General features: G+C 37.3%; 1 protein-coding gene and 4 long non-coding RNA genes across 6 annotated transcripts; all 5 read right to left on the reverse strand.

Moving 5' to 3' along the window:
• Window positions 1-212: 212 nt before the first annotated feature.
• Window positions 213-1,566, reverse strand: LOC102075846 (uncharacterized). The gene is made up of 3 exons (XR_266271.4): window positions 1,431-1,566; window positions 888-1,088; window positions 213-620 (listed from the first exon to the last, which is right to left on the reverse strand). It is a non-coding gene; the product is annotated as an uncharacterized LOC102075846 (long non-coding RNA).
• A 4,305-nt stretch (window positions 1,567-5,871) lies between these two features.
• Window positions 5,872-6,762, reverse strand: LOC102075689 (uncharacterized). The gene is made up of 4 exons (XR_001224574.2): window positions 6,505-6,762; window positions 6,235-6,294; window positions 6,093-6,139; window positions 5,872-5,987 (listed from the first exon to the last, which is right to left on the reverse strand). It is a non-coding gene; the product is annotated as an uncharacterized LOC102075689 (long non-coding RNA).
• A 1,819-nt stretch (window positions 6,763-8,581) lies between these two features.
• LOC102075605 (uncharacterized) lies at window positions 8,582-11,585 on the reverse strand. Its single transcript, XR_001224569.3, has 5 exons — window positions 11,434-11,585; window positions 10,358-10,624; window positions 9,759-10,025; window positions 9,466-9,561; window positions 8,582-9,215 (listed from the first exon to the last, which is right to left on the reverse strand). It is a non-coding gene; the product is annotated as an uncharacterized LOC102075605 (long non-coding RNA).
• Window positions 11,586-11,605: 20 nt separating this feature from the next.
• LOC109203892 (uncharacterized) lies at window positions 11,606-12,740 on the reverse strand. Its single transcript, XR_002063555.2, has 3 exons — window positions 12,308-12,740; window positions 11,997-12,054; window positions 11,606-11,754 (listed from the first exon to the last, which is right to left on the reverse strand). It is a non-coding gene; the product is annotated as an uncharacterized LOC109203892 (long non-coding RNA).
• Window positions 12,741-14,399: 1,659 nt separating this feature from the next.
• LOC100702361 (uncharacterized) lies at window positions 14,400-25,438 on the reverse strand. Of its 2 annotated transcripts, XM_005452533.4 has the most exons (10): window positions 25,330-25,438; window positions 24,071-24,110; window positions 23,630-23,690; window positions 21,880-21,964; window positions 21,652-21,709; window positions 21,012-21,332; window positions 20,095-20,361; window positions 19,496-19,762; window positions 17,931-18,059; window positions 14,400-16,388 (listed from the first exon to the last, which is right to left on the reverse strand). In XM_005452533.4, the coding sequence occupies exons 1-10, from the start codon at window positions 25,363-25,365 to the stop codon at window positions 16,288-16,290; spliced, it is 1,365 nt and encodes a 454-aa protein (XP_005452590.1). In that variant the 5' UTR covers window positions 25,366-25,438; the 3' UTR covers window positions 14,400-16,287. The 2 variants fall into 2 exon arrangements, with proteins under 2 accessions (XP_005452590.1, XP_019219404.1); XM_019363859.2 differs by lacking the exons at window positions 14,400-16,388; window positions 17,931-18,059 and adding an exon at window positions 18,147-19,205.
• Between the last annotated feature and the right edge of the window lie 2,256 nt (window positions 25,439-27,694).

Raw genomic sequence — 27,694 nt, forward strand, 5'->3', positions numbered from 1 at the left:
AGGATCACCAGGTTTTCCAGCTATTATTGCATTGCCATTGTGGGCCCTGCCCTGAGGAGCTGGCAGCCACCCAGGCAAAAGAATTTCATTAATATTGATTAGTTTCAGGACAAAGGTTAATGTTACCTCATCTAAATGTTATTTGGAGGTCATCCTACATAGACAAGAAAAATATCTTGAAGGAAGCACAGCCCTCAAAACTGCATTTTAATGTTCTCTGGTGAAAGGTTACAATGGACACACAATGGATGCAATGTAACTGAAGTGAAAGAGGGTTCATGTGGAACTCTTCTCTAAAGTAGGATAGTTGTGATACTAGATGAGAAGAGTACTAAAAGATAGGCATTGTCCAGTGCACGGGTAGAGAAGCTCACAGGAAAGATACATTAAAAGACATTTGCTGCAAAGAAAGATATAAAGATTTTATATGAACAATCCTGCAAAAAATACACAGGTGTAATAAATTGTACAGTTCCCACTTTAAAGCCTTCCATGAAAGTGGCACAAAGTTTTACTGCCAGCCGACCAGTTTCATCCTTGGTTATAAATGTACTGAGTATGAATGGGAAAAGGATCTGTTGCCCAGATGCATTGAATCGCTCTGCTGACTGATTGATGCCCTAAAGAAGAAGAACAGAAACACTCAGCATATTGCTGCCTTTTCTTTTCAAGTCATATTCACTTCAAATGTGATTTATACATAAAGCACAACATTACGTTACCAGAGGGAAGATTTATGCGCAGAATTTTTTGAACTAACTCGAGTTATTGAATAAAGTGGTATCCATTAAAGTAGGCAGAGGAGCAGCACACAGAATATAGTGTAGCGCTGTAGAAGCCTTTCCAAATACACCCACATTGCTTTAAGATTGGTATTCACTGTTCACCTGCTGATTCAGCTCTCCCCAGTTGGGCTATCAATATCTGAGGTTTCTGTCATCAGGGTCTTTGGGCACACATGGGCGAGGTGTGGTTTGCAGCTCCGCAACAGGGAAGAGATGGTGTGTTGGGGTTGGGGGCACTGCCAAGGAGGCTGGCAGGACACCTGGGATCAATCGACTAATCGTGCTTTCACTGTTTTTACTGGCCTGCTGGGACCAGAGGAGAGGGGAGAACTGAGCTAGAGGCAATATGGCTGAAAAGCTGCAAAGCACAAGTATGCTGTCCTCGCCCTGAGTTTCCTAGTTTTCATCAACTAGACAGCGAGATAACGATGCTCCAATAACCAGACTTATTTTTCTTTTTTGTGCTGATTTTTTGAAGAATGGCCTCTGACCTTCTATTTGACGATCATTTAACTGAAAACATAAAATATTGTAATAGCTAACTAACATTGTAACCTAGCTTGTTACACGCTTACAGCAAGCTTACAATGTACAAATTATCATACCATTTTTAAACAAAAATATTTTATCATCACTCATGCTTACGGACAAATCTCGTCCAAAGCAAGAACATTTTGAGGTCCATATCCGCTTAGAACAGTAATACTTCGTCATTACGTTCAGCCATGTTGGGATTTTCGCTCTCTTCATTTTTCTTTTTACAAAGTAATCAAAACAAGATTACAAAGCAGCCACTAGAGGGAGCTCTCGGGCAGTTTACAAAACTGTAACTTCTAAAACTTCTAAAAGGCAGAACAACAAGCGTGAATTATTGCTGAAAAAAACAACAACAAAAAAACAAACCCTACCCTGCAGCATTGTATGTGTGTGTTGAACTGGGGTCCAGGACACAGGTGTGTCACAGTATTAAAATTAATTCACATATAGAGCTGTACAAACAAATGAATCAATCAATCCATCAATTTTTTAGCTGCTCAACCAATTCAGGTTTTTAGGGCCCAGAGTCCAACATTTTTCCAATCATTCTTCATATGCGGTACAGTTAACCTGGCTGTTCAGATGTGATCATCTGCAAACAAAAAAACAAAACCACCAACAAAAAAAGATGTGACCATCTGCAGCAAAGAGAAAAAACAAGAGAGAGAGAAAATAAGCAGTAATTTCAAGACCATGCTCTTTCCTAAAAGCCAACATTAGTCCTATTACCAAGAATTATACCATAATTGTTATACCGCCACATTTCTCATCCACAATCATCATGTCAAGCTTTGCCTCAAGTCATCTTATATAACCAAAAACAATCAACAACTGACAACAATAATAGGAATTAAAATGCTTCAAATAGCCTCCCCCCAAAAATGATGTTGTAATTTTGCAGCAGACACTAAGAAATTTGGTTTGTGATGTTATATAATAAGAGAGCATGCTAAAATTAGACAACAAAGTATGAAAATAGCCCAATTAAACCCTGTGACCCTTAAACACAACATAACAGTGCATGGATGTGAGCGATCAGCTCAACCCAGCTCAGAAATGTAGTTAATTGTAAGCACATGCATTCCTCGTCAACAGACCCAACAAACTTGCATCAAGGACAATGTTAGATACCCAAAACACTTAAGTTTAATAGTTTGCCTTGACAAAAATACAGATCACCCGATCTCAATTTTTCATTTAATAAAGTACCTCTAAGGTAAGTGGATCAATTTAAGTTACCTTAGGGCCCATGAATGAAGTAATGAATTTTAATGGTTGAATTGGGCTTGTATGGTGTCCCATCACACATCTGAAACAGTGGTTTGGTGCAGACACAGGCCAACAAGCTGCCTGCCAGCAGCTGGCCAGCCAAATGAGAGCGCTTGTTTGCTTGGCATCTCCATGGTTTCCATGGTCAGAAAGGAGGTCTTTGTGTGTATTTGTGTGTGTGTGAGAGAGTGAGTGAGTGAGTGAGTGAGATTGATAGTGTACAAAATGACTGAAACTGGATTCGGGGCCTATACTCATATCACGCATGTATATAAGCATGTACATGTGTTTTGTTTCTCCTGTGTGTATTTATGAGTTTGTGCATGCACTGTGCTTGTGTGGCCTTATCCAACTGACTATTTCATCTGGCCTACTGAGCCAACGATTTGGAACATGGGTTCAAGCACTGGTTCATTACTGTGAAATTCCAGATGACACTTTCTGGAAGGGTCTGCTTGTGCACTAAAACAGGGTTCCATTTTTGGACAGAGATTACACTGGATGTATTGTGTTCCACGCTGGCATGAATGCTTACTTGACCAGTTAATTAATTTGCTATTCAGGATGGATAGTGACCACGAAAAGTTATCAAAGCTGCAAAGCTGTGCAGTGTTTCTGACAAACTTAAAATAACCTCATTTCAGTGAGCATTTCTCTAAGGCTATTTTTTTTTTATCATTCATTTAATTCAATTATATTTTAGATTTGAATCTTGAAGTAGCTTTAGCTGGGTGTGTCACTGTGTTTACTTACTTCATTAACTAAGGAGGCTTTGTTTGAAGATAAGAGCCTTCATTGTGTGACTGACCCTGAGAATTTGACTGAGACTAAGCAGGCCCAGCTGCTGCTTATTCCAAAAATGAATGGGTTCACATTAATTACAGTGCTCAGAGACCTTGACCTTCCTTTATCCTATTCCCAGCTGAAAAGAAACCAACAGCTACTGGGTTCTAAATGGGAAATGGGAGGAGGGCTGGAAAAGGTTTGGTCTGTTTTGATTGGTGGAAAAGTTTTGGATAAGGAAGACAGATGGCATAAGGAAACCTATTGCCACAGTTCATAAGGTTCAACTTGTGGTAACAGACACGCAGAAAGAATCTGATAATATCTGCTGACCGGTTTCTGCACCTTGGCCTCTGATGGTCCTTATATGGAATGGTCCAATCAGCAGACAAAGTTTGTTGCCAGGTGACCATGAAAACAAAATAATGTATTTCCTTTTTAATGCCCTGGAGGGAAGGTTTACTAATGCATTAGCTATTGTTTAAACAGCAGACAGAACATGTTATTAATGAATGTTTTCTCCCTGTCATAAACACACATTCAAGTCCAGTTCTTTCATCATGGCAGTCCTGGGCATATTCATGAATCATGAAGGTTTAAATGAGACTCATGTCCAATCTAATTCATCATATTTTAGTCTAAATGTAGTGTGATTTAGTGTTTAGTGAGTCACATTTTTAAAAATTGAAAACTTCATCACTGGTGACCATCAGAACACTGTTCTTTTGTTTTGTTATAGAGTAGAAAGAAGTCACTTTGCAAGACCTTCTTGGACTTCAGGGGCACTAAAATCACCACAAGTGTGAAAAGATGATGTTTGAACTTTAAAAATGGAATTGAGACAAAGCGATGCTTAAATAAATAAATACATGTAAAATATTTAGAAATAGGTTAGTCCTGTATACTAATGCTCAGTCTGTGTTCCACTCTCACATCTGGCTGCCTGCCAGGCATATACAGTAAAATCTTGATCCTGAATAGAGGATAAAAGGTGCAGCTGTGGGAGCAGCAGGCAGTCAGACAAAAGTAGATGGAGTCATTCTCCAAATCAAGGCCAGCTCATTGGACTGCTTGAGTTGTAACCCAATTATTCCCAGGCCACATGTTTTCAAAGAAGGGGTGTAAGGCAGAGGGGAAAGCCCTCCTTCTTTCTCCTGCAGTCACCCCATAAAACACAGAGAGAAGCAAGGAGAGAAAGTTTGGACATCTTAAACATTATTCTGCATGACATAAGGAAAAAGTCAGTATCAGATATTGGCTGTGGGTAAATGCTGGCATGTAGCCATTTTTTCCTATCGGTGCACGCCACTAATGCCTGTTTTATTTAAGTGGTTTATGTTGAGGTAACTTGTTAATGAGTATCTGGTAGAAATTAATTTATTCCTTGTTCAGATGTGGCTATATACTCTACTGAGAATAAGCATATTTAATAATAATGTGAGTGGATCTTCAAAATAGACATCAAAATAGCTCATGGAGAAAATGAGTAGAAAAAGTTAAGAGTTTATCAGCAATAATGCTGTTTGAATAATTATAACCATCATAAGTAACCAAGTCATCTCAACATGTATTTGCTCAAAAATTATTTTATTACAACAAACACATCTTTAATCATCAAGACAAGGAAAAGCAACAGTAGATAAATTGAGGTATCTCTTCTCTGGAAGGTGTGGAAATTCATAAGGTGGACGTGGTGAAACCTCATGAGTGGTTACACTAGGAGGCTTTTCTGTGGGAGACATGAAAAAGGCCACTTCATCGTCCAGGGAAGAACAATCATATTTTAGATCTGGATGCAGGACCTTATGAGTGTCCTTTGACTGAGGCCGGGCATCAGCTGGTGGGGCACTTGGAGGCAGTGGAACCTCATGAGGCAGTGGACTGACACACTTTGGATCAGTGTATTCAGCACACACAGGGGATGGTGGAGGAGTTGGAGGCAGTGGAACCTCATGTGGCAGTGGGCTGATACACTTTGGATCCGTGTATTCAGCACACACAGGGGACGGTGGAGGACTTGGAGGCAGTGGAATATTAGCCAGGAGGCTGAGAGGCAACAAATCAGACCTCTTGTGTCTTAGAGAATGAAGGGAAGCATACTTCTTTTCAGAAGGTGGACGACTTGGAGGCACTGGAACATCATGAAGCGTCAGCCTAATGAGCTTAAGCATTAAATCTTCCTCTTCATCACCTACAGACCACACTGTTGAACTTGGATTCTTTCCACATCGATCAAAAGCTTCAACAGGTGGAGGACTTGGAGGCAGCGGAACCTCATGAGGCAGAGGGCTTACACACTTTGGATCCGTGTATTCAGCACACACAGGGGATGGTGGAGGACTTGGAGGCAGCAGAATATTAGCCAGGACACTGAGAGGCATCAAATAAGACCTCTTGTGTTCAAGGGAACAAAGGCAAGCATACTCCTGTTCAGAAGGTGGAAGACTTGGAGGCAATGGAACATCATAAGGCAGTGCGCTGATACAATTTGGATTAGTGTTTTCATCATTCACAGGGGATGATAGAGGACTTGGAGGCAGGGGAAGATCACACGTCATCAGCCTAAAACATTTAGGAGGCGGTAAGATCCCCACATCCTGGAAGCAGTACTTGCTGCACACATAACAAGACAAATCAGCAGCTGATTATTTTTGCAACATATGATGGAAACAGATGTTTAATGTCCTTATTTTTTTTTAAATTGAATAGCAAACATACCTGTCACTGCTGACATGTGAGTTGAACCTCTTAAGATTTGGTTTTCCCTAAAAAAGTTACATATTATTATTGTTGTTGTATTTGTCATTAAGAATTCACATTATTTAATGTTTAGAAACAGACACAGTGAAGGGTAACTTACCACAGCTTGAGCCATTTTAGGCGTCTGTCAGGACAAAGATCCACGCAGGATTTGGTTTCTCTGTGTAACATTACAGGACAGTTGTCATACATTTTCAAGTCAATTTCAACAATGCATATCCAATCAAACTGTATCATTACAGCATTGTTTAGGTGGATAAATACGAAAGAAATGAAGATAAAAACAGGAACAGCTGGCAATCAAGGTAAAACAACCTTATGAGAAAGGTCTTAATCATTATTGTTTAAAAGTAAATCTTTCAATCCTTACTTCAGTGACTTGTTTTAAGTTTCTGTGCTTGCTGTCGCAGTTTTGTGTCAAATAGTTGTAGTTTTTGAACAAAGTTTGCAAAGACTCCAATGTTGTGTCTGTTCAGTACCAGTGTAATGAGGAGACTGAGTGCAGGTTTGGAATTGTCAGTGACAGAAGAATGCAGCAATGTTTGAATTTGAATTTGTTATTCTTATTGTTTTAATAACAATAACTACCAGGATCATGCCATAGCAACACAGTGATGCCCAATCAAATGTCAGATACAAGAGATCTGACATTACACATCCAACAGGACAGTAAAGCAATGGGCATCAATGCCACAAGTCAGGCCTTAAAAAATACCTGAGTTATATAACAGCACACTGACAGTGTCTCATAAACATGATATTCATTTCAATTTAATTTTAATTAGATAGATAGATCTGTCCAGAGCAATGTCCCAGCAGTTTAACATATACTCTGATCAGGAAATTATTTTTTTTTCCTTTTTTAAATTAAATAATTTTTCATTCTAAAACACAATAATTTTTGAGCATTGTATTTAAATTGATAATATACATGTAATTAAAAAATATTACATTATTATTTAATTTTTGCATTTTTGATTATTTTTTCTACTTCAGTAGTGTTTTCATATTTCACTATGCTCTCACTCATGCTTGGTTATATTAATGTGCATGTCATCTGTATATGGTAAAGTGCTTTGTTACGTCCTACAGGAGCTCGTCTGGGGGCCTGTCTTCCCCTGTTTTTTTTTTGCTTATTTGTTTGTTTGTTTGTTTTGTTTTTTCCTATAAGCTACAGTCCAATTAGCTGTCCGTCTTGAATCAGTGGAAGCTTGAGAAGTGACAAAAAGCCCATCCTTCACCTCTGTCTCAGCCAGTGGAAGCTGGTAGAAATCATGCTGGATGTTAGAGAGAATGAGAAACCCCCAATGCATTGAAATGTTTTGCTTATCCTCATAAAATGTGTTTGGAAAAATTAAATAAAAATCTTCTAATTCTATCTTCCAATCCTTTTCCATGGCAGATATGTTGAATTATCAATCAACAGGTACAAATAATTTTAATGGAAATGCTGATTTTTTTTGCAGACTAGGTCACTTCATGGAATGTACAGATGAGTGTGAATGAAATATAATAGTTTTGTGAATTGTATTTTACATTTAAACACATGAAAATACAGAAAAGCACTGAGGGATACTCTGATATACATGAGAAGTGAGAAAATGCACATATAATGAAGAAAATGAAAAACTGTATTTAGAAAACCTGGACAAAACAAAGAAATTAGCAACTAAAAAAGAGTGCAGGCTCAATATAGACAAGATGACTTAACTTCTGGGGAATAAAAGGATGTGGTTTCAACTACAGTGTTCTGTGGTGTAAATAATGATGTGAGAGTGAGTTTGAAGAAATTATGCACAAGTTAAATTTTCACCCATTAAACACCGCCGTCCTATCCATTTTCTTTCTCAATTACTTCCTTCAACCCAACAAGTGACAGATGACAGTTTTCCTTCATGAAGCTTGAAAGAAAAAAATATGTGGTAAATTTTTTATTCCACTGATTAAAAAAAACCTGACATGAAGAGCTGTCACTGATGGTTGATGCCATTTAAGTCTTTAAAAAAATTAGTTATCAACTGGAATATCTATGTTTGTACAGGAAAAGCACACTTTACCCAAAAGTATTTAAGGCCATGTTGCACTAAAGATGGAAAAAACAGGCAAATGTAAATCATACTGTCAGTTGATCATTACTGTTTGTATCTAATATGAAAAGTTCACACTGTTAGTTATTTAGAAATGCCTTTGGCCCCATCATGTGGTCAGTGCTGATCACTGCATTAAATGCAAATCAAGCTTCGTCTTGTCTCACACTGTTCTTTCCCTGTACTAGCCAACATTACAGATTGTCACAGAGCAATCGATAATAATAAAGTAATTACAAATAAAGAAAATGTAAAAAAGAAAGAAAAAAAATCAACTTGCGTATTAAGTAAAATGCAGCATTATTCCTTTTATTCCTTTATTATTTTGTAATTTTTATAGTAAAACACACAAACACAGCATGAGGGGAACAGAATCTTTATTATACTTCAAAAGTGACACATGATGACAAATATTACTGAAAAATCTAAATGTTGGCCAACAATCTTCTTCCTTCATAAGAATGAGTGAGCATTTATTATTATGGATCATTTACTATGATTTGTAATAATGAACAAACGAGCCATTGTTATGCATGATACCGATTCTGTAGTTGCACACTGACCTCTGTGCAGCTACAGCAGTGGTGGTTTAGCAGCTCAGTGAAAACAGGATATAGTTTGTGGTTTCTAAGGTCACACAGTGAAGAGTAGCTATGATGCTTGAGGCACAGCTCACATTTTCTAAACAAAACACAATGTAAGCAAAGCACCAACACTACTGACCAGAGCTTTGTTTTAATCTCCAAGGGTTAAGCAAAAATGTAAAACATGAGCTTATTAACAAGAATAAAAATTATAAATGTGCACATTAACTACTTGTAAATAAGTAATAATGTATGAGTAGAGGCAGCATGGTCGTGTGGTGGTTCGCACTGTTTCCTCAAAACAAGAAAGCCCTGAGACTGACTCCCTCATCTGGCTGTGGCCTTTGTGTGTTGATTGATGTTTTCTTCGTATGCAAGTTTGGAGTAAAAAATGTTATCTTCAGCAACACCTGAAAGAAATAACACCACAAATGTAAATGTGGTGTAGTCACATTGTGTTAATAATGCATTAAAAGCTTGTAAAATCAGTCCAGATATTAAAGTATCAATCTAACAACCATAATTTTCATGCTTTACCATTTTACTTTCTGTAATGTTTAATATACTGCACATATGCATACATACTGATTTGTCAAAATTTTGGTTAATTAGGTGCAGAATTCAGAGAGACAAAGAAAGACATGAGATAACATCTCTTACCTTTATTAACAGTCAAAAGTAAAGTGAGAATTGAGAGACTGAGAAGTAGAGGTGCAACACTTGTTAGTACAACCATAGTCACCACAGAAGTTGTACCTAGAAAAACCAAATATGTATGCTTTAAGAGCTGCGATCACGTAAATATGCTGGATGTCACATAAAGGTCTACAACAACTCACTGTACTAGATTTGTACTTGCTTTTAATACAGCAGATGGTAACATTTCTGAAACCCAACCTATCCATACAGGTGGAAGAAATAATAGAAATTTTATATTCCCATGAAATACAAACCTGTGCAGCTTATAAGGTGGATGATGGTTTGTTCTCTGCTGATGTTGTTTTGGACGATACACATTAGCTTTCCCATCAGCTGACCATGTAAACTGATGGTAACATTTGAAATGTTGTGGTTTTCTGCAGTGCTGGGTTGGGTTTTTATCAACAAGTTATCATCCAAAAACAAGGTGAACTCTACTTCATCTCCTTCAGAGGAGCAACTGACTGTCCTTTGTTCTGGTGACAAACACATCTGCAAAACAACTGGTTTTGACACAGGAGCTGAAAGACAAACATACAGTCACATATGGATGTAATACAAACTGCAATTTAACATCCACTGTCAGCTCTGCAGTGGTCAATATCTACAGACACTCAGTTTCTCTTTGTACCTGCTAAATTATTATTGTTGAAAAAAACTGCATCTTGCAATTTTTGTGATCTTTGGGAGAGTTTGTCAACATAGATATTTTTTAAAACAAAATCTTAAAACAGGTCTATGCTGCTTTAAAAAAAATCTTACAAGTTAGTAATGTTTTTGATTGTCCAAAGATATATTTTAGCTTTACAATACATTTAACATGTTCATTTCTGTTACATATATTTCACACTACCTGTACAGCTTGTAAGGTGGGTGATAGTTTGTTTTCTGCTGACATCGTTTTGAGCAACACATGTCAGGTTTCCCATCAGCTGACCAGCTAAGTTGATGGTAACATTTGAAATGTTGTTGTTTTCTATACCGTCAGCTGTAGACTGTATCAACAACTTATCATCCAAAGACAAAATGAATTCTACTTCGTCTCCTTCAGAGGAGCAGCTGACTGTCATCTGGTTTGGTGACAAACACATCTGCGTAACAGCTGGTTCTGACACAGGAGCTGAAAGACAAACATATAGTCACACATGGAAGTATGTACGCATGTGTTTGAAATGTGTGCACAAAAATAAATATTGATTTGACAACTCTCATATAATGTACAGCCACCAGCAATAATAATGATCAACACAATCTGTAAACTCTGTTCATATAGGTATCTGCAAAAACCGACTAATAAAGTGCAGGTTGTGAATTTTGGACCTGACACACACTGCTTAACAACTTCATCCTTTGAAGATGAAGAAATTTCTTTTCCTTTTTTTATTTCTGGTTTTAGATCTGTAACACATTTTGTTTTTTTATGTTACTGCACATATATTTGAAGAGAATATGTTTTTAGTCTTACCCGGTATGTGCAAATGGATGTTAACTGTGTGCAATAACACACCGTCACTAGAACTGTGTGTTTCCATCCTATACTCTCCAGAGTCATTTATTCTTGCTTTGTTGAGCCTTAATGTTTCATTTGGGAAAAATATAGAACGATTCTTGTGTCTTTCATTGAGACTAACTAATTTAGTATTTATTAACATTAACACTGCAACTCTAAGAAGTGTAAATACATATCAATACAGGCTTTATGTAAGTGCTTACTTATAGCTTACTTATATGAAATGTGTGCACAGAATGAATGATAATTTGATAACTCTCTTATAATATATAACCAGCAATAAGAACAATGACAAATACAATCTGTAACCTGTTCATATAACTACCTACTTTTTTAAATTCCTGGTTTTAGCTCTAAACCACATTTTGACATGTACATTGTTATTACACAGATGTTATTCAATAAGTTGTTGGTCCTACCTAGTATATGTAGATGGATGTTAACTCTGTACAATAACGCACCGTCAGTAGAATTGTGTGTTTCCATCTTGTACTCTCCAGAGTCATTTTTTGTTACTTTTTTGAGCTTCAATGTTCCATTTGGGAAAAATGTAGTACGATTCTTGTATTTTTCATTGAGACTAATTAATGTATCATTTTTTAAGGTTAAAATGTTATCTGGACTCTTTTTCAAGCTTGTCTTTATATGTGGCTTGTTAGGTATGTAAAAAACAAGTGGTTCTCCTAAAACTCCAAAACACGTCTGGGGTCCAGGTTCAGTTAGATTGCATTCTGAAGACCCTGAAAAGAAAATGAATATATAAAGACATGCAAAAATAGAAATTAATGTCACTTTTTAATAAATAGAAATTACTTTGTATATATAACATTTCTGTTTATAGTAACTGACAAAACGCATGTCCCTAAAAAGACCAGACCACGTAAGTTAAAATGACAAAAATTCCATTGTTTCATTGTTTACTAAAATAGTTTTATGAATGACTTCAAATATATACATATTTTATTAAATAGTTGATGTGTACCTTGTCCCACAACAGTCACTGCCAAAGCTACGATGATCACATAGATCAAAATCATTTTCTGTTGAGACAGAATCAGAATATCAGAAACAACAAAGACATTTATTATTTCGTGTTGTGCATGTGTAGTGTACAGCCAAATTCAGTTTTATCTAGAAATAGACACTTTAATAAACACTTCACTTGGATAATATAAATTATATGAGTATGGATTATCTACATAGTGGATCAATAGGAGTTTATACATGCATATATTTATATGTGCCAACTGTTTACATGCCACGACAACAGTCAAACCTGAAGAAGTCACTCACCACATTTAAAATATGTCTCCTTTGCAGTTTGTTGCCTGTGAATTCCTCGCTGACACCTGGGTGATATGCTCTTGTGTTTTTCCTTTGTGCGGAGATAATCATGGAAGAAGTTATTTGCATTGAGTACTAATGAAGCGTATGCGTAAGTTCAATAAGGAAGATCTGTAACTATACATCTGTTTACTACCTTGGTGTTCACTGGCTAGTATTTGCTTTTCATCACTTCCACTTTGTCATACCATCAACCTCATTGCTGACATCACTGGTCTGTACCAATCATCTCTCTGCCCTCCATCTTTAAGCCAATCAGCCTCACTGCTTATTTGTCATTCTCCCTTCCAGACTCCTTTACTCAAAACACTTCCTTCCAATCTTCGCCTCTTTCACATTATTCAGAGCTCCACCCAAGCTCAGAGGAGTCGTGCGTAATTCCTATGACCACTGGGAATTCATTCATAATGGGCAATCAGAGTTAAAGTGCCAGTTGACTAAACTATATTGATCAATAAATCATGTTGAATTCATTGTTAGAATCTCTCCTTATTTAACAAAAGTGCTATAAGTACTAGACTTCGTGAATGCAGTTACTGAGTTTCACATTGGTTTCAATTGATATTTATGTTGATTTACCAATATCCTTTGGTATACCCTTTCTCTCATATTATTAAACAATGTTGATTCTTATTTTTTGCCTACTTTTCATTTGCATGTACCAGGACAAGGGGCCACAAGAACCTGAGCTATAGATGAGAACTGGATGTAAAAAAATGCAGAAGGCCACTTAATTCTTAATATCCAATTAGCTTGTAGTGCTAGCTATGAACAGTTGGTGGTACATCTGGTACATTCCAACATTTATATACATATATATATATATATATATTGTGTGTGTGTGTGTGTGTCGTGCGGCTGGACCAGACAAATTGACACTGAGAGTCCTGAAAGCTTCCAGTTGGCAGAGTTTTTCAACTCTTCCCTTAAACAAGAAACAACAAGTACAGCTAAATCATCCATTATTATATCAGCTCCTCAAAAAAGAAACACAATCACAACAAATTACTTCAGGATTGCAGCGTTTACATCAGTTGCAATGAAGTGCCTGGAAATGGTGATACTCAGGTCCATAAAGGCTGCTCTGATCTTATACAGTTTGCCCCAAACACCCAAACAGATCAGTGGATGAAGCAGTGGCCCTGGCGCTTAACTCTCCGTTAGAGGACTTTGACACTATGAGTATGCTTTGTGCACTTTCTGATTTACCATGTAACTGTGTAACTATCTATCACTAAAGCTCCCTGTTATATACTGAACCGTCCAGATACTCCTGTTCCAGTTGTGTTAAGAATATTATTTTGGGGATTTTTTATTTGTTTATTTGTTTTTTTAAAACAAAGATATAGCACTAGATACTTGTGAACACCCCTAAAATTGAATATCATATCAATTTATCCCATGTAGTATGTCTGCCTGTGCCTGCCTTACTGATGTGCCTGTGAGTAGCTGATGTCTTAAAATAGGCTTAAGTCACTGTTACTGCCAGGACCTGGTGATATATACTGAAGAACAGCGTGGCAGACAGCCTGAACCTGTGCTCTTCATCACAGGATTAATGTCAACTGTTTATTTTATGTTTTGGGGTTTTTTTATGTCCTGCAATGTACATTTATCACTATAGTCTGCATCACAAAAGTTTGTGAAAAGAAGCAAAAGGAAGTATCAGTTAACAGCCTGGTGTGAAAACCACATAGGTTAAAGCCACAACTCTTTCCTTTTTTAGTCTCTCTGCTACAGACACACAAACATGTATGTTCTGAAGTACTGCATGGCACACAGCACGAACCTGTGATCTTCATCTCAGGATTTATGTCAAGAGATAAAGAAACGTCTGTTCACACACATTTCTGTGTAAACATTTGAGTGAAGCAAAACTCATATGTAAAACTGAGAGCCAGTCGAACAAATGGCCAAGTTGCAACTGATGGCTTGTCTTTATTCTCAGCAGCTTCAGAAAAACATTTATCGTCTTATAAATCACCCATTTCTGTGCACACAGTTACAGATTTGTCTCCATGTTTACACTTTTAAATCTGAGTGAATTTCACAAGATCTTGCAGATCACATGCTCTGCATTTTATTGCTTTTAGTTAACTGTAAAAACTTTGGCTCCACCATGTGATGAGTGCTGATACTATGCATTTTTACATTTACTATTAAAGGCTACAGCTTTTACTAGATCATCACAGAATTATCACTAATCACCAACTAATACCTGTAAAGGAAAACACCAATTCTTGTTTAATGCGAGGTTATTACAGCGTTGTTCCTTTCTACATTATGCTTGACTTAAACATAATGGTTTGTATGATTGAAATACATACAGAGAATAAATGTAACACTTTGAGACAGATTTATGTAAAACATGAGGAGAGCACAGACTTTTTTATACTTCAAAAATGCCATAGGATCACAAAACTGGACAAATATTACTGAAAATCTAAATGTTGGTCAACAAGATTCAAAGCCTTTATTTTCATTTGAAAACACAATGAAATTTTAATTGCATCACCAGGCTGCCGACCAAACACACACAGTTATACGTGTCTCACAAACTCCATGTACTGACTTTTTCATACATATAACAAGCATATAAGATAAATTATTGATGGATTTATGTCACCTTACACAAGATAATGAAACTATATTAAAATACTACTTAGAAGAATTGCCTGCAGGGGAGTTTGTGCCCTTCATGTTTTTGTATTGCTGCTTGATGTCTCTGTTGGTTCTCAGTCATCCAAAACACAAGCCAAACAACAAAGCATATGCTGTGCAGTGCAGTGAGCTCTACACTGCACAGAAACAGCATAGCCACTCAACAAATACATGACAAAACATAGAAGAGCCACCTCGACAGGACAAGACTCAGCTGTACATCTGCACCTAAAGGACAAAGTCACTCTTTCAGGGATGCCAATGTTCACATTTTGGACTGAAAAGACAGATGGTTGGTTTGAAAGAGGAGCAAAAGAGACCATCTATCTCCATTGTCAACGACCACCTTTGAACAGAGTGAGCAGCTTACGACACCAACTGTCAGCTACCCACAACGCAGTCCTGAGATCCCTCAATAGGTCACATGATAGGGTAAAGGTCTTACAGTGGTTTCATCCAAAACCTTTGGTGGTAATGGCCCATGCCTTTTTACACACCATGGCGAATGTCATGTCGCAGATGATTAATAGTGGGCCAATGATCACCTCCTAAGGGACAGCCCCTACTAGGGGTTAGATAACAGGGACTTTCCACCTGATGAGAGGTAAAACATCTTCAAAAAAATTAAAACCTTGTTTTCAAGATCTTAGAGCTCTTAAATCTCTACTATGATCAATAATCGTCAACAAACAAGCCAGTGTTATGCATTATACAGGTTTTTTCTTTCTCGATGACGTCTCTGCAGCTTAGGTAATGTCACATGGTTTAGAGGTTTAGCAGCTCAGTGAAAACAGGATACAGTTTGTGGTTTTAATGTCATGACAACACAGAAAAAAGTAGCCCTGATGTTTTTATCTCAAACATGAGGCACAGCCCACGTCTGCTTAACACAACACAAGGAAAGCACCATCACTGACCAAAGCCTTTTATTCAATCTCCAAGGTTAAATGTAAAATGTTGGTTAGAACTTTTACAAGGCTGATGTAGTTTATTTAAATTATGTCAAATAAAATGTAGTTCAAATATAAAGCATTTATAAATAAGTATAAATAAGTATTTCATGTATATTAAATGCCTTCGAAATAACCTTTTCCCCTTTATGTTTTCTTCAAAATTAAAGTAATCCAGTGAGTACTTGTTAAATATGTTTACCTTCACATTCACTGCAAAGATGGAACTGCTAAAGTGGCATAGTTTTATTAGCCAGTTGACCGAAAGTCAACATGTTAGGTTTTAGGTTTCAGAATGTCAGACTGTTTAGGAGAACGTTAACTTTCATCTTGATTTGAAATAGGTGGTGTTTCTCTTGTTTCTCTTGCACGCTGCTTCAGTCTAATATCTGAGTAGACAACGTCCTCTTCAGCTTCATCTGAAAAAAGTAGAAACAGAAAACTGTGTCTTGTGTAATCAAAAGATGCTGATATTGTACATTGAAAACTTGTAACAAGAAAGTTTTCACAAGATTCACAATGACACAATATTTGTGCTTTTTGCTCTGTACATCACTACAGTGGATTTCAAATCAAACAAAAACATGTGATTGAAGGACAGACTTCAGTTTTAATTAGCTTTAATTCAAGGCTTAAAAAATAGACCCTCATTCTCAGAGGCTCAAAACTGGATATTTAGACAATTGATTAACAAGCTGCATTAAGGCCAGGTTCTGTTTCCTTTTTATTTCCTGAAAAATGAAGCAGACATCATATCTAAAATCATACAAAAGCTCTACATTTGTAATTGAAGCTTTTTGCTGTACATCTTAAATGTGAGTATAAGGAAGGGAGGCCAAAAAGTAAAGTACCTTCCTGAGTGGAAATGCACAACATAACAAGTTCATTACAAGCTGCAAACCAATAGTTACACTCCAGCAGAGTAAGGTGAGGCTTGATCTAAAAAGAGCCTGCACATTTCTGAAAGAAATTTTCTGGACAGATGAAACCAATATTAACTTGTAACAGGAGGGAGGAGGAAAGTAAGGAAAAGGAGTGAAATTGCTCATGAGCCCAAGGATACCACACTGTATGACTAGGTGAAAGTAATGTTACAGGCAAATGGGTCAGTCATGCTTGCTGATGATGTGACTGCTGATAGAAGTAGAATGATCATGAAGCAACCCCACCACTGCCGGGATTCAACTATTAAATACATAATTGAATTGATAAGCTGCAAACTAGCAACACATGGCTTGTGGCAACACAAGGAAAGAAAAAGTAGCATTGTAAGGTCTATGGGTTGTAGGCAGTCATACTGCAAGACTGAATTAAATCATGTTAGTTTGTCCAGTAAAATTTTATTCCTTTGAAAACTGGAGACTCAAATAAAAAAAATTACTGGTGGTGGCCAGTGTTACCCTCAGTGTCCACGTAGAAAAAAACCTATCATATCACTTTCAAAATCCCACGTCGCTTTGTTCTCACGAGCACATTCACAAGATTTTCAGAAAACTTGACCTCTGATTTTGAGGTCTATTTCACTGAGATTCGAACTCACCCAAGATTTTTTGTAGATACGCCTTTGATTAAATTTTTGATACATTTGCTACGTTTCTTTATTCTCAAATTATCACATTCACAAACTTGGGTGTCCCGCCTGCCCATCTGCTTAACAGGGTGAAGACAGTAACCCATCAGCCTTTTACAAATGAGGGGTAAATATGACTAAATATTTAATGAAAAACTTTTGTAAAATTCTGTGAATTAAAGCTGAAAGTCAGCATTTCAATCACATATTTACTGTTTGAGTTGAAATCAATTGTGGTCCTGTACAGAAGTTGCTACAATGCTACAAAAATAACCTTTTGTCCAACAAATTATGCCACTAACTGTTTTTATAACAATTTAGCATATACTTCTGTGTGGTGATCATTGAGACAAAATTGATAAAGACAACACATTTAATATAAAAATCTTACCTTCATTAACAGTCATAATGCCAGTTGTGTTTTTGAATTTTCGGATACCAAGAAACACAGCCAGAATGAGTAGAATGGCAATGCTTACTACCATAGCCATGGTCACAATGCAGTGGTCAGAAATATTACCTAGAAATTAAAACCATTAAGAAGAAAGTACTGAAATAATGTAAATATAGTTTACTGGGCTACAATGTTCAATTCAATTCAATTCAATTCAATTCAATAAAACTTTATTGATCCCGAAGATTGACCCCGAAGGAAATTGGGTTAAGGCTGCCGACCTTTTGCCAGGGCCATCTTACCCTTACGACCATACATTCATTACACAGGATCACATGGGGAAGACAGGTCAGAGAGGTATAACAATGGAAAATGCACAACATGAGGAAAGACGAGGAGAAAAAAGAACTCCCCCCAGACTGAGCTCCAACAGGGAGATCAGTCTGAGAACAGAAAAAAACACCTCAGCACATAGCACATGAATCATCACATCTCACAACATAGAAGACATAAGCTTCGAAGGCGTTTGGAGGGGGTGGAGGGGTGAGTGTAGGTATGTGTCAGTGTACATGCGTATGTGAAAGTGTCCCTTCACTCAGTTAGGCAAAAGTCAACAATCTTCGGTGGACACGTGTGGCCTTGAATGAGGGGGAAGAAAGTCACAACACAGTTTTGTTATCTAAGGGAGAATTTGTTATTCCTGTCAGCTTTTGCCTTGAGCATCCAGCTGGCGCCAGGGGGGCCGCATGAGATGAAGATGGTAGTTGTTTTGGTTAGTGCGAACAAACTGCATCCAGTTTTACAGAAGGTCTAATGTCCGTCACTGGTCACCAGGTCTCTCAATTCCAGTTGTTCTTCTTCAAGATGTTATCCATATAGCAGAGTCATGAGCTTCTCCAAGATCTTATCCATATTGCGTTCAAAAAAACAGTCTGAGTACTCACAGCCCTGCCCATCGTCTATCATATCGGCCAGCCTTATGGGATTTTGGACAGCTGTAGCCGCTTCTTGTTCTTCGATAAGCCAGGTCAGAGCCAGCTCAATCAGCCAGAACTCTGTTATCGTGGTTCCGAATTGGTACATGTCGTTCAATGTCCTCCATCGAGAGTATCGCCAGACACACAAAGCAACCGACAATCGAGTATCCGGCAGCAAACATCTCCGCATGACAATCGTGCTTTCCCCAGCCCAGGAGCTGTCAGTTTCTTTAAGGGACCAGATCAAATCCACAATTCTTCTTTAGGTTTTTAGAGAACAAGTCTGGGAGACTCTCTTAGGGTTAGAGAATAAGCGAGACTAAACAAAACACATGAGAAGCAAAGCAGGAAAGATAAGGGAGAGGGTGAAGGAGAAGGTGCAACTGCCTCCGTCAAGAGTCTTCAAGTCATACGTACTTCCAATTTATGTTTCAGCATTTAAAATGCAAAACTGAATGATTTTTTTTTTAAAGAAAAATAAATCATTTAAAATTAGAAAAAAATCCTATAAATACCTATACTAAATAAAAATAATAAAATAAATGACTATTTAAGTATAACAGAATGTAATATTTTTTATATTACCTGTGCAGCTTATAAGGTGGATGATGGTTTGTCCTCTGCTGATGTTGTTTTGGACGATACACATAAAATTTCCCATCAGCTGACCATGTAAACTGATGGTAACATTTGAAATGTTGTGGTTTTCTGCAATGCTGGGTTGGGTTTTTATCAACAAGTTATCATCCAAAAACAAGGTGAACTCTACTTCATCTCCTTCAGAGGAGCAGCCGACTGTCATCTGTTTTGGTGACAAACACATCTGCAAAACAGCTGGTTCTGACACAGGAGCTGAAAGACAAACATACAGTCACATATGGATGCAATACAAACTGCAATTTAACATGCACTGTCAGCTCTGCAGTGGTCAATATCTACAGACACTCTGTTTCTCTTTGTACCTGCTAAATTATTATTGTTAAAAAAAACTGCATCTTGCAATTTTTGTGATCTTTGGGAGAGTTTGTCAACATAGATATTTTTTAAAACAAAATCTTAAAACAGATCTATGCTGCTTTAAAAAAAATCTTACAAGTTAGTAATGTTTTTGATTGTCCAAAGATATATTTTAGCTTTACAATAGATTTAACATGCTCATTTCTGTTACATATATTTCACACTACCTGTACAGCTTGTAAGGTGGGTGATAGTTTGTTTTCTGCTGGCATTGTTTTGAGCAACACATGTCAGGTTTCCCATCAGCTGACCAGGTAAGTTGATGGTAACATTTGAAATGTTGTTTTTTTCTATACCGTTGGCTGTAGACTGTATCAACAACTTATCATCCAAAGACAAAATGAACTCTACTTCATCTCCTTCAGAGAAACAGCTGACTGTCATCTGGTTTGGTGACAAACACATCTGCGTAACAGCTGGTTCTGACACAGGAGCTGAAAGACAAACAGTCACATATAGACGCAGTATCAACTGTAATATGACATTCACTGCTACGCTAAGAAGTGTAAATACATATCAATACAGGCTTTATGTAAGTAAATGGTAAATGGCCTGCATTTGTATACCGCTTTACTCAGTCCCTAAGGGCCCCAAAGCGCTTTACACTACATTCAGTCATTCACACACACATTCACACACTGGCAATGCCAAGCTACACTGTAGCCACAGCTGCCCTGGGGCGCACTGACAGAGGCGAGGCTGCCGGACACTGGCGCCTCTGACCACCACCAGTAGGCAAACATGGGGTTAGTATCTTGCCCAAGGATATTTGGCATGCAGCCAGGAGGGAGCCTGGGATCGAACCACCGACCTTCTGATTAGTGGCTGACCTGCTCTGCCACCTGAGCTACAGCCAGTAAGTGCTTACTTATATGAAATGTGTGCACAAAATGAATGATAATTTGATAACTCTCTCATAATATATAACCAGCAATGAAAGAACAATGACAAATACAATCTATAAACTGTTCATATAACTACCTGCTTTTTTTAAATTTCCAGTTTTACCGCTAAACCACATTTTCGCATGTGCATTGTTATTGCACAGGTGTTATTCAATAGGTCAATAAGTTGTTGGGCTTACCTAGTATATGTAGATGGATGTTAACTGTGTGCAATAACACACCTTCAGTAGAATTGTATGTTTCCATCCTGTACTCTCCAGAGTCATTTTTTGTTGCTTTGTTGAGCTTCAATGTTCCATTTGTGGAGAATATAGTACGATTCTTGTATTTTTCATTGAGACTAACTAATTTATCATTTATTAACATTAAAATCTTATCTGTACTCTTTTTCAAGCTTGTCTTTACATGTGGTTTAGTAGGTATGTAAAAAACGAGCGGTTCTCCTAAAACTCCAAAACACGTCTGGGGCCCAGGTTCAGTTAGATTGCATTCTGAAGACCCTGTTAAGAAAATGAATAAACAAATGTATACAAAGAGGGAAATTAATAACTATCATTTATGTGCACTAAATAGAAAACCATAAACTTTGTATTTATGTAACTAATTAATTGTTACTGACAAAATTCATGTCTATGAAACTTGAGTAATACTATTAAGGCACCGTTATCTGATGTACAACACTATATCAAACAGAAATGTTCTGTCACCAGACTAAACAATAATAACAAATAATAAGATAAAACATTAAAATGTTTAATGTGGATTAACAATATGGATTTATTTTGTTCTTCTAGGTACTGTTTAATAGTTGAAGTGTACCTTGTGCCACAGCGGTCATTGCTGGAGCTGCGATGATCATGTAGATCAAAATCATCTTCTGTTTGGACAGAATCAGATTATTTTGCATGATAATCCAGCAAATGTGTGGATTATCTACATAATAAATCAATAGAAACGATTCTTACTTTGGAAAATGATGCAACAACTATTGACATACTAGACATTTTTTCCTTTTTAATTAATGTCGCCATGACAATAGTCACTCACCATATTTAAAATAAGATGTCTTCTTACTCTCTGGCATGTGAATTCACCACTGGCACCTGGATGGTATATTTCTGGTCTTTTTTCCCTTTCATGAAGAAAATCGAGGAAGACATTATTTGCATTCAGCACAACCAGAGCACTAGACTCACTGTAAATATTAAATAATTTGGTACACTATATCACTCTGGATGTGTCAGGGGACCCGATCCTTGGGATGGCACATTTTTTGTGTGTGGGGTTTAAAAGCCACCAAGGCACGCTGTTTCGAAAAAATGCGTCTCAGCTGTTCCGATACTCCCGATACTCCACTCTGGGTTTTCGCTTAGGCAGCAGTTGTCCTTCTCTCCTTGATCAGCTGGAGCTTTCTTTAGGTGCCTTACCAGCTTTGACAAAAGTCCAGCTGGGATAACCACATTTACTCAGGGCCTTCTTGATGTGATGTTCTTCTGCCTCCCTGGCCGCTGTGTCGGTGGGAATGGTATTGGCTCTATGTTGTAGCGTCCTGATGACACTGACTTTATGCTCCAGTGGATGATGAGAGTCAAACCTTAAATACTGATCCGTATGCATAGGTTTTCGGTACACATCAGCTTTTAGATGTCCCCCATTACTGATGGAAATCTCACAGTCTAAGAAAGCTAACCTGCCACTTTTCATATCCTCCCTGGTGAATTTGATGTGTTGGTCCACCGAGTTAATGTGATCCGTGAATTGCGGTATGTCCTGGGACGTTCCAGGGTAGGATACCAAAGCCCTCTTTTCCACTTCTTCCATGTACAAATTGGCCACGATGGGTGAAACTGGGGAGCCCATGGCCCACCCATGTTTCTGCCTGTAGTACTGACCCTTGTATGTGAAATAGGTGGACTTAAGACACAGTTTCAAAAGCAAACACACTTGGTCGAAGCTGAGAGTGGTCCTGTTGCTGAGGTGGGGGTCATCATGGTCATGAGAATTTCCATATTAATGATCAAGGAACTGACCTCCCAGCCCCTTTGTTCCTACAGTGGTGCTGGTTTCAGTCATTATGCTAATGTACTGTTTATGACTGGGGCAACCTGTAGTCAGCTGAGACTAAAGAAGTCACTTGGATGAGTGACAAACGTTTCTCCCACTGAAAACGCTACGTCCAGATGAACAGAATCAACTTTTGGGGATTTACTCACCTGGATGATTGAGCATGCATCAAGGTGAAGCACAACGTTTAGTTAAAGTTCTGTGTGCATATGTGTGGGTTACACCTGTATGTCAAATATTTTCTGAAAATCACATTTTTTTTGTTGGAAGCACTCACACTATAAGACTTTCCATTGTTTTAATAAGTCTAGTAACTCTCATTTTAATTGTTATATTAATTGTTATATGGCTGATAATTACAAATTTTTCTGTGCTCGCTGGTAGAGGCCACATTTCTTTTCTGAATGCCATATTAGAACTATCCTATCAAACAAATTATAACTGCTAATGAATATTTAGCAGGAATAATTATATGTGAAAACTTAGCCTGTTTTCAAATTGCTACTTTAAGCTTAAATTTTGTTGTTGTCGTCAACACATCAGCAGTATTTATGACATATTTGTCTGAACTGTGGACACCAAAGCTATGGTGACCAATCAAAAGGGTTTCATAACATTTTTTTGTATTATCTAGTATTTTTTACAATCATAATCAATCAATCTTTACATTTTTTTAGATTGTTTTTATACTACAGTAATTTCACCAATGAGAATTAAGTTTAGCGTTACTTACCAGCACCTGGAGTTCTTCTCTGTGGCGGCAGGCATGACGGGCTTTGGGCTGCTGTGTTTGTCTTGTGGTTTGGACAGAAATGAGTAAGCATGTATTTAAAGTCACGTTAGTCTTACTCAAGCATTTAGTGTCTCATCATACTTGTCTTTACTTATACAAACATGTATTCTACTGTATATAGTATTTTATTTTATTCTTTACAGTTGTGTACAGTATTCTTATTTCTATTCTATTCTTATTGTATTCTAATTTTGCTATATAACTTTTGCACTGTCCACTTCCTGCTGTGACAAAACAAATTTCCCACGTGTGGGACTAATAAAGGTTATCTTATCTTATCTTATACAAACATGTAAATATAGTAATTAGACAAATTAGAGTATTACTAGTCATTTTTGAGCTTCTATGTGGATGGAACGTAAAAAGAGTATCTTTACTTACAGTTACTAAGTGTAGCCCAGAAAATCATCTCGGAGCTAAACTGTTGATAATAGAAGAGAATCTTTTAAGGTGTGTTTTGCAATATATGCAAAAAGACAGCATCGAGAGTTCCTTTAAATTACTGAAAATGTCCCATTATATTACTATATCATCACAAAAGATTAGATAAGTTAATTCATCAAGACACCCAACACAGATAATCCCAAGTTCTATTCTCACTAGACTGACTGTGATACCGCATGCCTCTCTGAATCTCTGTAAACAGCACTATATGCCTTTAAAAGGATTTTATTCTCACATCCTGCAATGTGAACTCATCAACATGGTCTACAGCAAGTATCGGTTGACACCTTAATGTGGGATGCTAAAACTATGTTAGGTAAAAACCACAGCTCTTTCCATTTTAAATTTGTCACAGATGCACTGGCTGATTGAAGTTTATATTTAAAGATACAAAGAAAGTGAACGAGCACACCCACACAGAGTGAGAGAGAGAGGTACAATATCATATAAACTGCAAGGAGAGCAATGTGATTATAATATATTAAGGTTAGTTAGATGATCTGGTATAAAAGTAATAGAATAATGTTAGTGTAGTTAGAGTTGTTTATACTTTTGGGACATTATTTCACAAAGATACAGTGAAGCTCCTTCTGATCATCTCTATACTTGTCTATCAACACCCTGAAAACAAACACTGTATCTGTAGCACTCTTTCTTCGCATTACGCTATACTGCTGCTCACTCGTCATTTTCTCTCTTATTAACCTAGCTGCAAAACCTTCCTTTATCTTCATGGTATGGGTCATCCGCTTCATCCCTCTGTACATCACTCATGTTCTTAAAAACCAGTACCAGTGCAATTCTCCATTCCTCAGCCATCCTCTCACTCTCCAAGACTGAGTTAAAAACAATCGAGTTAAAAAGCCAACTCTATTTTTTATCTATCTTAGACAGACAGATATATATACAGAATTGCTTTTAATTCATTTCTTGGTGATGTAGTTTTATGATAAGCCAAAGCCAGCTTGGCTCAAAACTAACTCAAACTATCTCCAACACACTGCTGTAAGGTTATACTATCAGTTTCAGGTGCATCACTCTGGCTGCCACATAGGTGCTGAACCCACCAGTGGTATATGGGTTTGATAGCTGAAGCATAAACTGAGCTAGCACAGTTGTTGTATTAAGAATTACAGTTCAGTTGTTACAAAGCTACACTATACTTAGACTAAAAAATAACATAAACATGTACTTACAGCATACATGTCATTCAGTCTGTGTAGTCTCTCCATGTAAGTCTGCTTTGTATGTATGCAACTAGCACTTGCAGCATACTAGGCAGCTGGTGGCTAAACCCACTGGTACTGGCGCCACCTGGTGGTGAGCCTGTAATGCTTCATCCCAGGGTTAATATTAACAGACAGTCTGTTGAAAGAAGCTGTAACTGAGGAGTTTTCGGTCTTTTCAGTGCTTTGAGAGGAACACATGTCAGCTTGTAAATCATTCACTTCTATGCAGGCATCAGAGTTGTCGACACATTTACGTTTATATTTAAGAATATTTTACACATTTACAAAACTTTCACAAATCTCTGTTCAAATTTCGATATTTGTTTACACGTTTACAAAACTGATCTCTCACATCTGGTTGTGAATAGGAAAACATGGATTGAGGTACAAATACACAAATATCCACTCAAATTTACAAAAAAGTTACTGCAGTAATAGCCTATACAATCACAATTTCACAAGATCTTGCAGATCACGTGTTCTGCATTTTATTGCTTCTGGATATTTGTAAATAACACAGGACTCATGTGGTGAGTGCTGATTCATGCATTAATTGCAACTCAAAACTTGTTTCTCACCATAAGTATTTTTATTTTTACTACTAAAGTTTACAGATTTTACCGGAATATGCCAGAACAACCACTAATCACACACTAGTATATTCTACTGCTGTGACACTGAGAGCATCCTCACTGGATCCATCACAACCTGGTATGGCAACAGCACCACCTACAACCGCAAAGCTCTCCAGAGAGTGGTGTGGTGTTCTGAAAAGATAATCGGAGGTGAGCTTCCCTCCCTCCAGCACATCTACAAGAAGCAGTGCCTGAGGAAAGTGGGGAGGATCATCAAAGACTCCAGTCACCCCAGTCACACACTGTTCAAACTACTTCAGTCTGGCAGGAGGTCGGCAGTATCCGGTCCCAAACAAGCAGACTGAGGGACAGCTTTCTCCATCAGGCTACTGACTACTAACACTTCATAGACATTTCATTCTTACTTACAGAGACTTCGACACTTATGCACTCCATATTGTACATACATGCCATTTCTTTTGCACAACATTCATACTGCTGGCTTTTCTATATGTTATATATATGTATATACACGCACACACACACACACACACACACACACACACACACACACACACACACACATATATTTGGTATACATATTTATTAATGTTCATACATTTGTATATTTGTACATATATTTATTCTTAGAATTCTAATATTCCTATTCTTATACTTTGCTTTGTTTCTTGTTTCTTGTTTTTTGCACACCACTGTTGTTTGTGAAGCCTGCACACAAGAATTTCTCTCACATGTGCTGTACCAGTGTACCAGTAATGTGATGTGAAAAGTAATTTGATTTTAAAAGAAAACAACAATTCTTGTTCACAAGTTACAGGGTGAGTTTATTACACTCTTGTCTCTTTCCACTTTATGCCTGGCTTTGGTTTATAGTTTGTACTGCAAAACACAGAAAGTAAATGCAACATTTTGAGAATGTTGGGATTAATACTGGGATTAATAAAGTATGCTGACTGAGAAGGAATTGTGTGGAACACAAAGAAAATACAAGTTTTATTATACTTTCAAAACGCCACATGATCACAAAACATGACATATAATACTGAGACTCTAAGCTGCAGGCAAAAAGCTGTATGCACTGAGAATACATGACTAAAATAAACTATAACAGCAGAAGTATTTCTAGAGTGAGCCTTTCATGTTTTTTGTATTGTTACATAGAATAAGTGGGCATTTTGATATCTGCTATGATTCCTAATAGTAAAATCAGGCCAGTGTTATGCAAGATACATGTATAGTATGCACTTTCTCACCGTGTGTTGTGTGCAACTAAGTTAGTATCACATGTTCCATGGTTTTACGGTCATGACAGACACAGTGAATATTAGATAAAATGTTCAAGCTATGAGATGATGGTTGATGCTTGACTCTGCTGTTGTCTCAGAGAGGCACAGCTCCCCTTTGCTGTTATCTGCTATATATACAAAGCACAGCACAAGAAAAGCACAAACACTAATGACCACAGCTTTTTTAATCTCCAGTGTTATATGTAAGATGTTGGTGAGAGCTTCTAACTGAAACTGCTAACTTGGCATGAACAGGTTTAAGACTGGTGCTAGGTCAGAATGTATTAGGGGAAAGCTAACTTGCATCTTGATTTGAACGTGGTGTTGCTTTTCTTGTACGCTGTTTCACTTTAACATCTGAGTAGATAATATCATCTTCAGCATCATCTGAAAGACAGAAACAGAAATTGATTTTTTTAGGTAGTCAAAAGATTTTACAATTATATATGA

Source organism: Oreochromis niloticus, linkage group LG10, assembly GCF_001858045.2.
Source record: "Oreochromis niloticus isolate F11D_XX linkage group LG10, O_niloticus_UMD_NMBU, whole genome shotgun sequence".
NCBI lineage: Eukaryota > Metazoa > Chordata > Actinopteri > Cichliformes > Cichlidae > Oreochromis > Oreochromis niloticus.

What these genes read in the sequence shown, in the direction of transcription:
- LOC100702361 (XM_005452533.4), bottom strand. Translation starts at nt 25,365, where the DNA reads ATGGAGAGACTACACAGACTGAATGACATGTATGCT. An exon ending in CTGGGCTACACTTAGTAACT is followed by an intron (nt 23,691 to 24,070) that starts GTAAGTAAAGAT and finishes CCAAACCACAAG; the next exon opens with ACAAACACAGCAGCCCAAAG. An exon ending in CATTATGACTGTTAATGAAG is followed by an intron (nt 16,389 to 17,930) that starts GTAAGATTTTTA and finishes TACTTTTTTCAG; the next exon opens with ATGAAGCTGAAGAGGACGTT.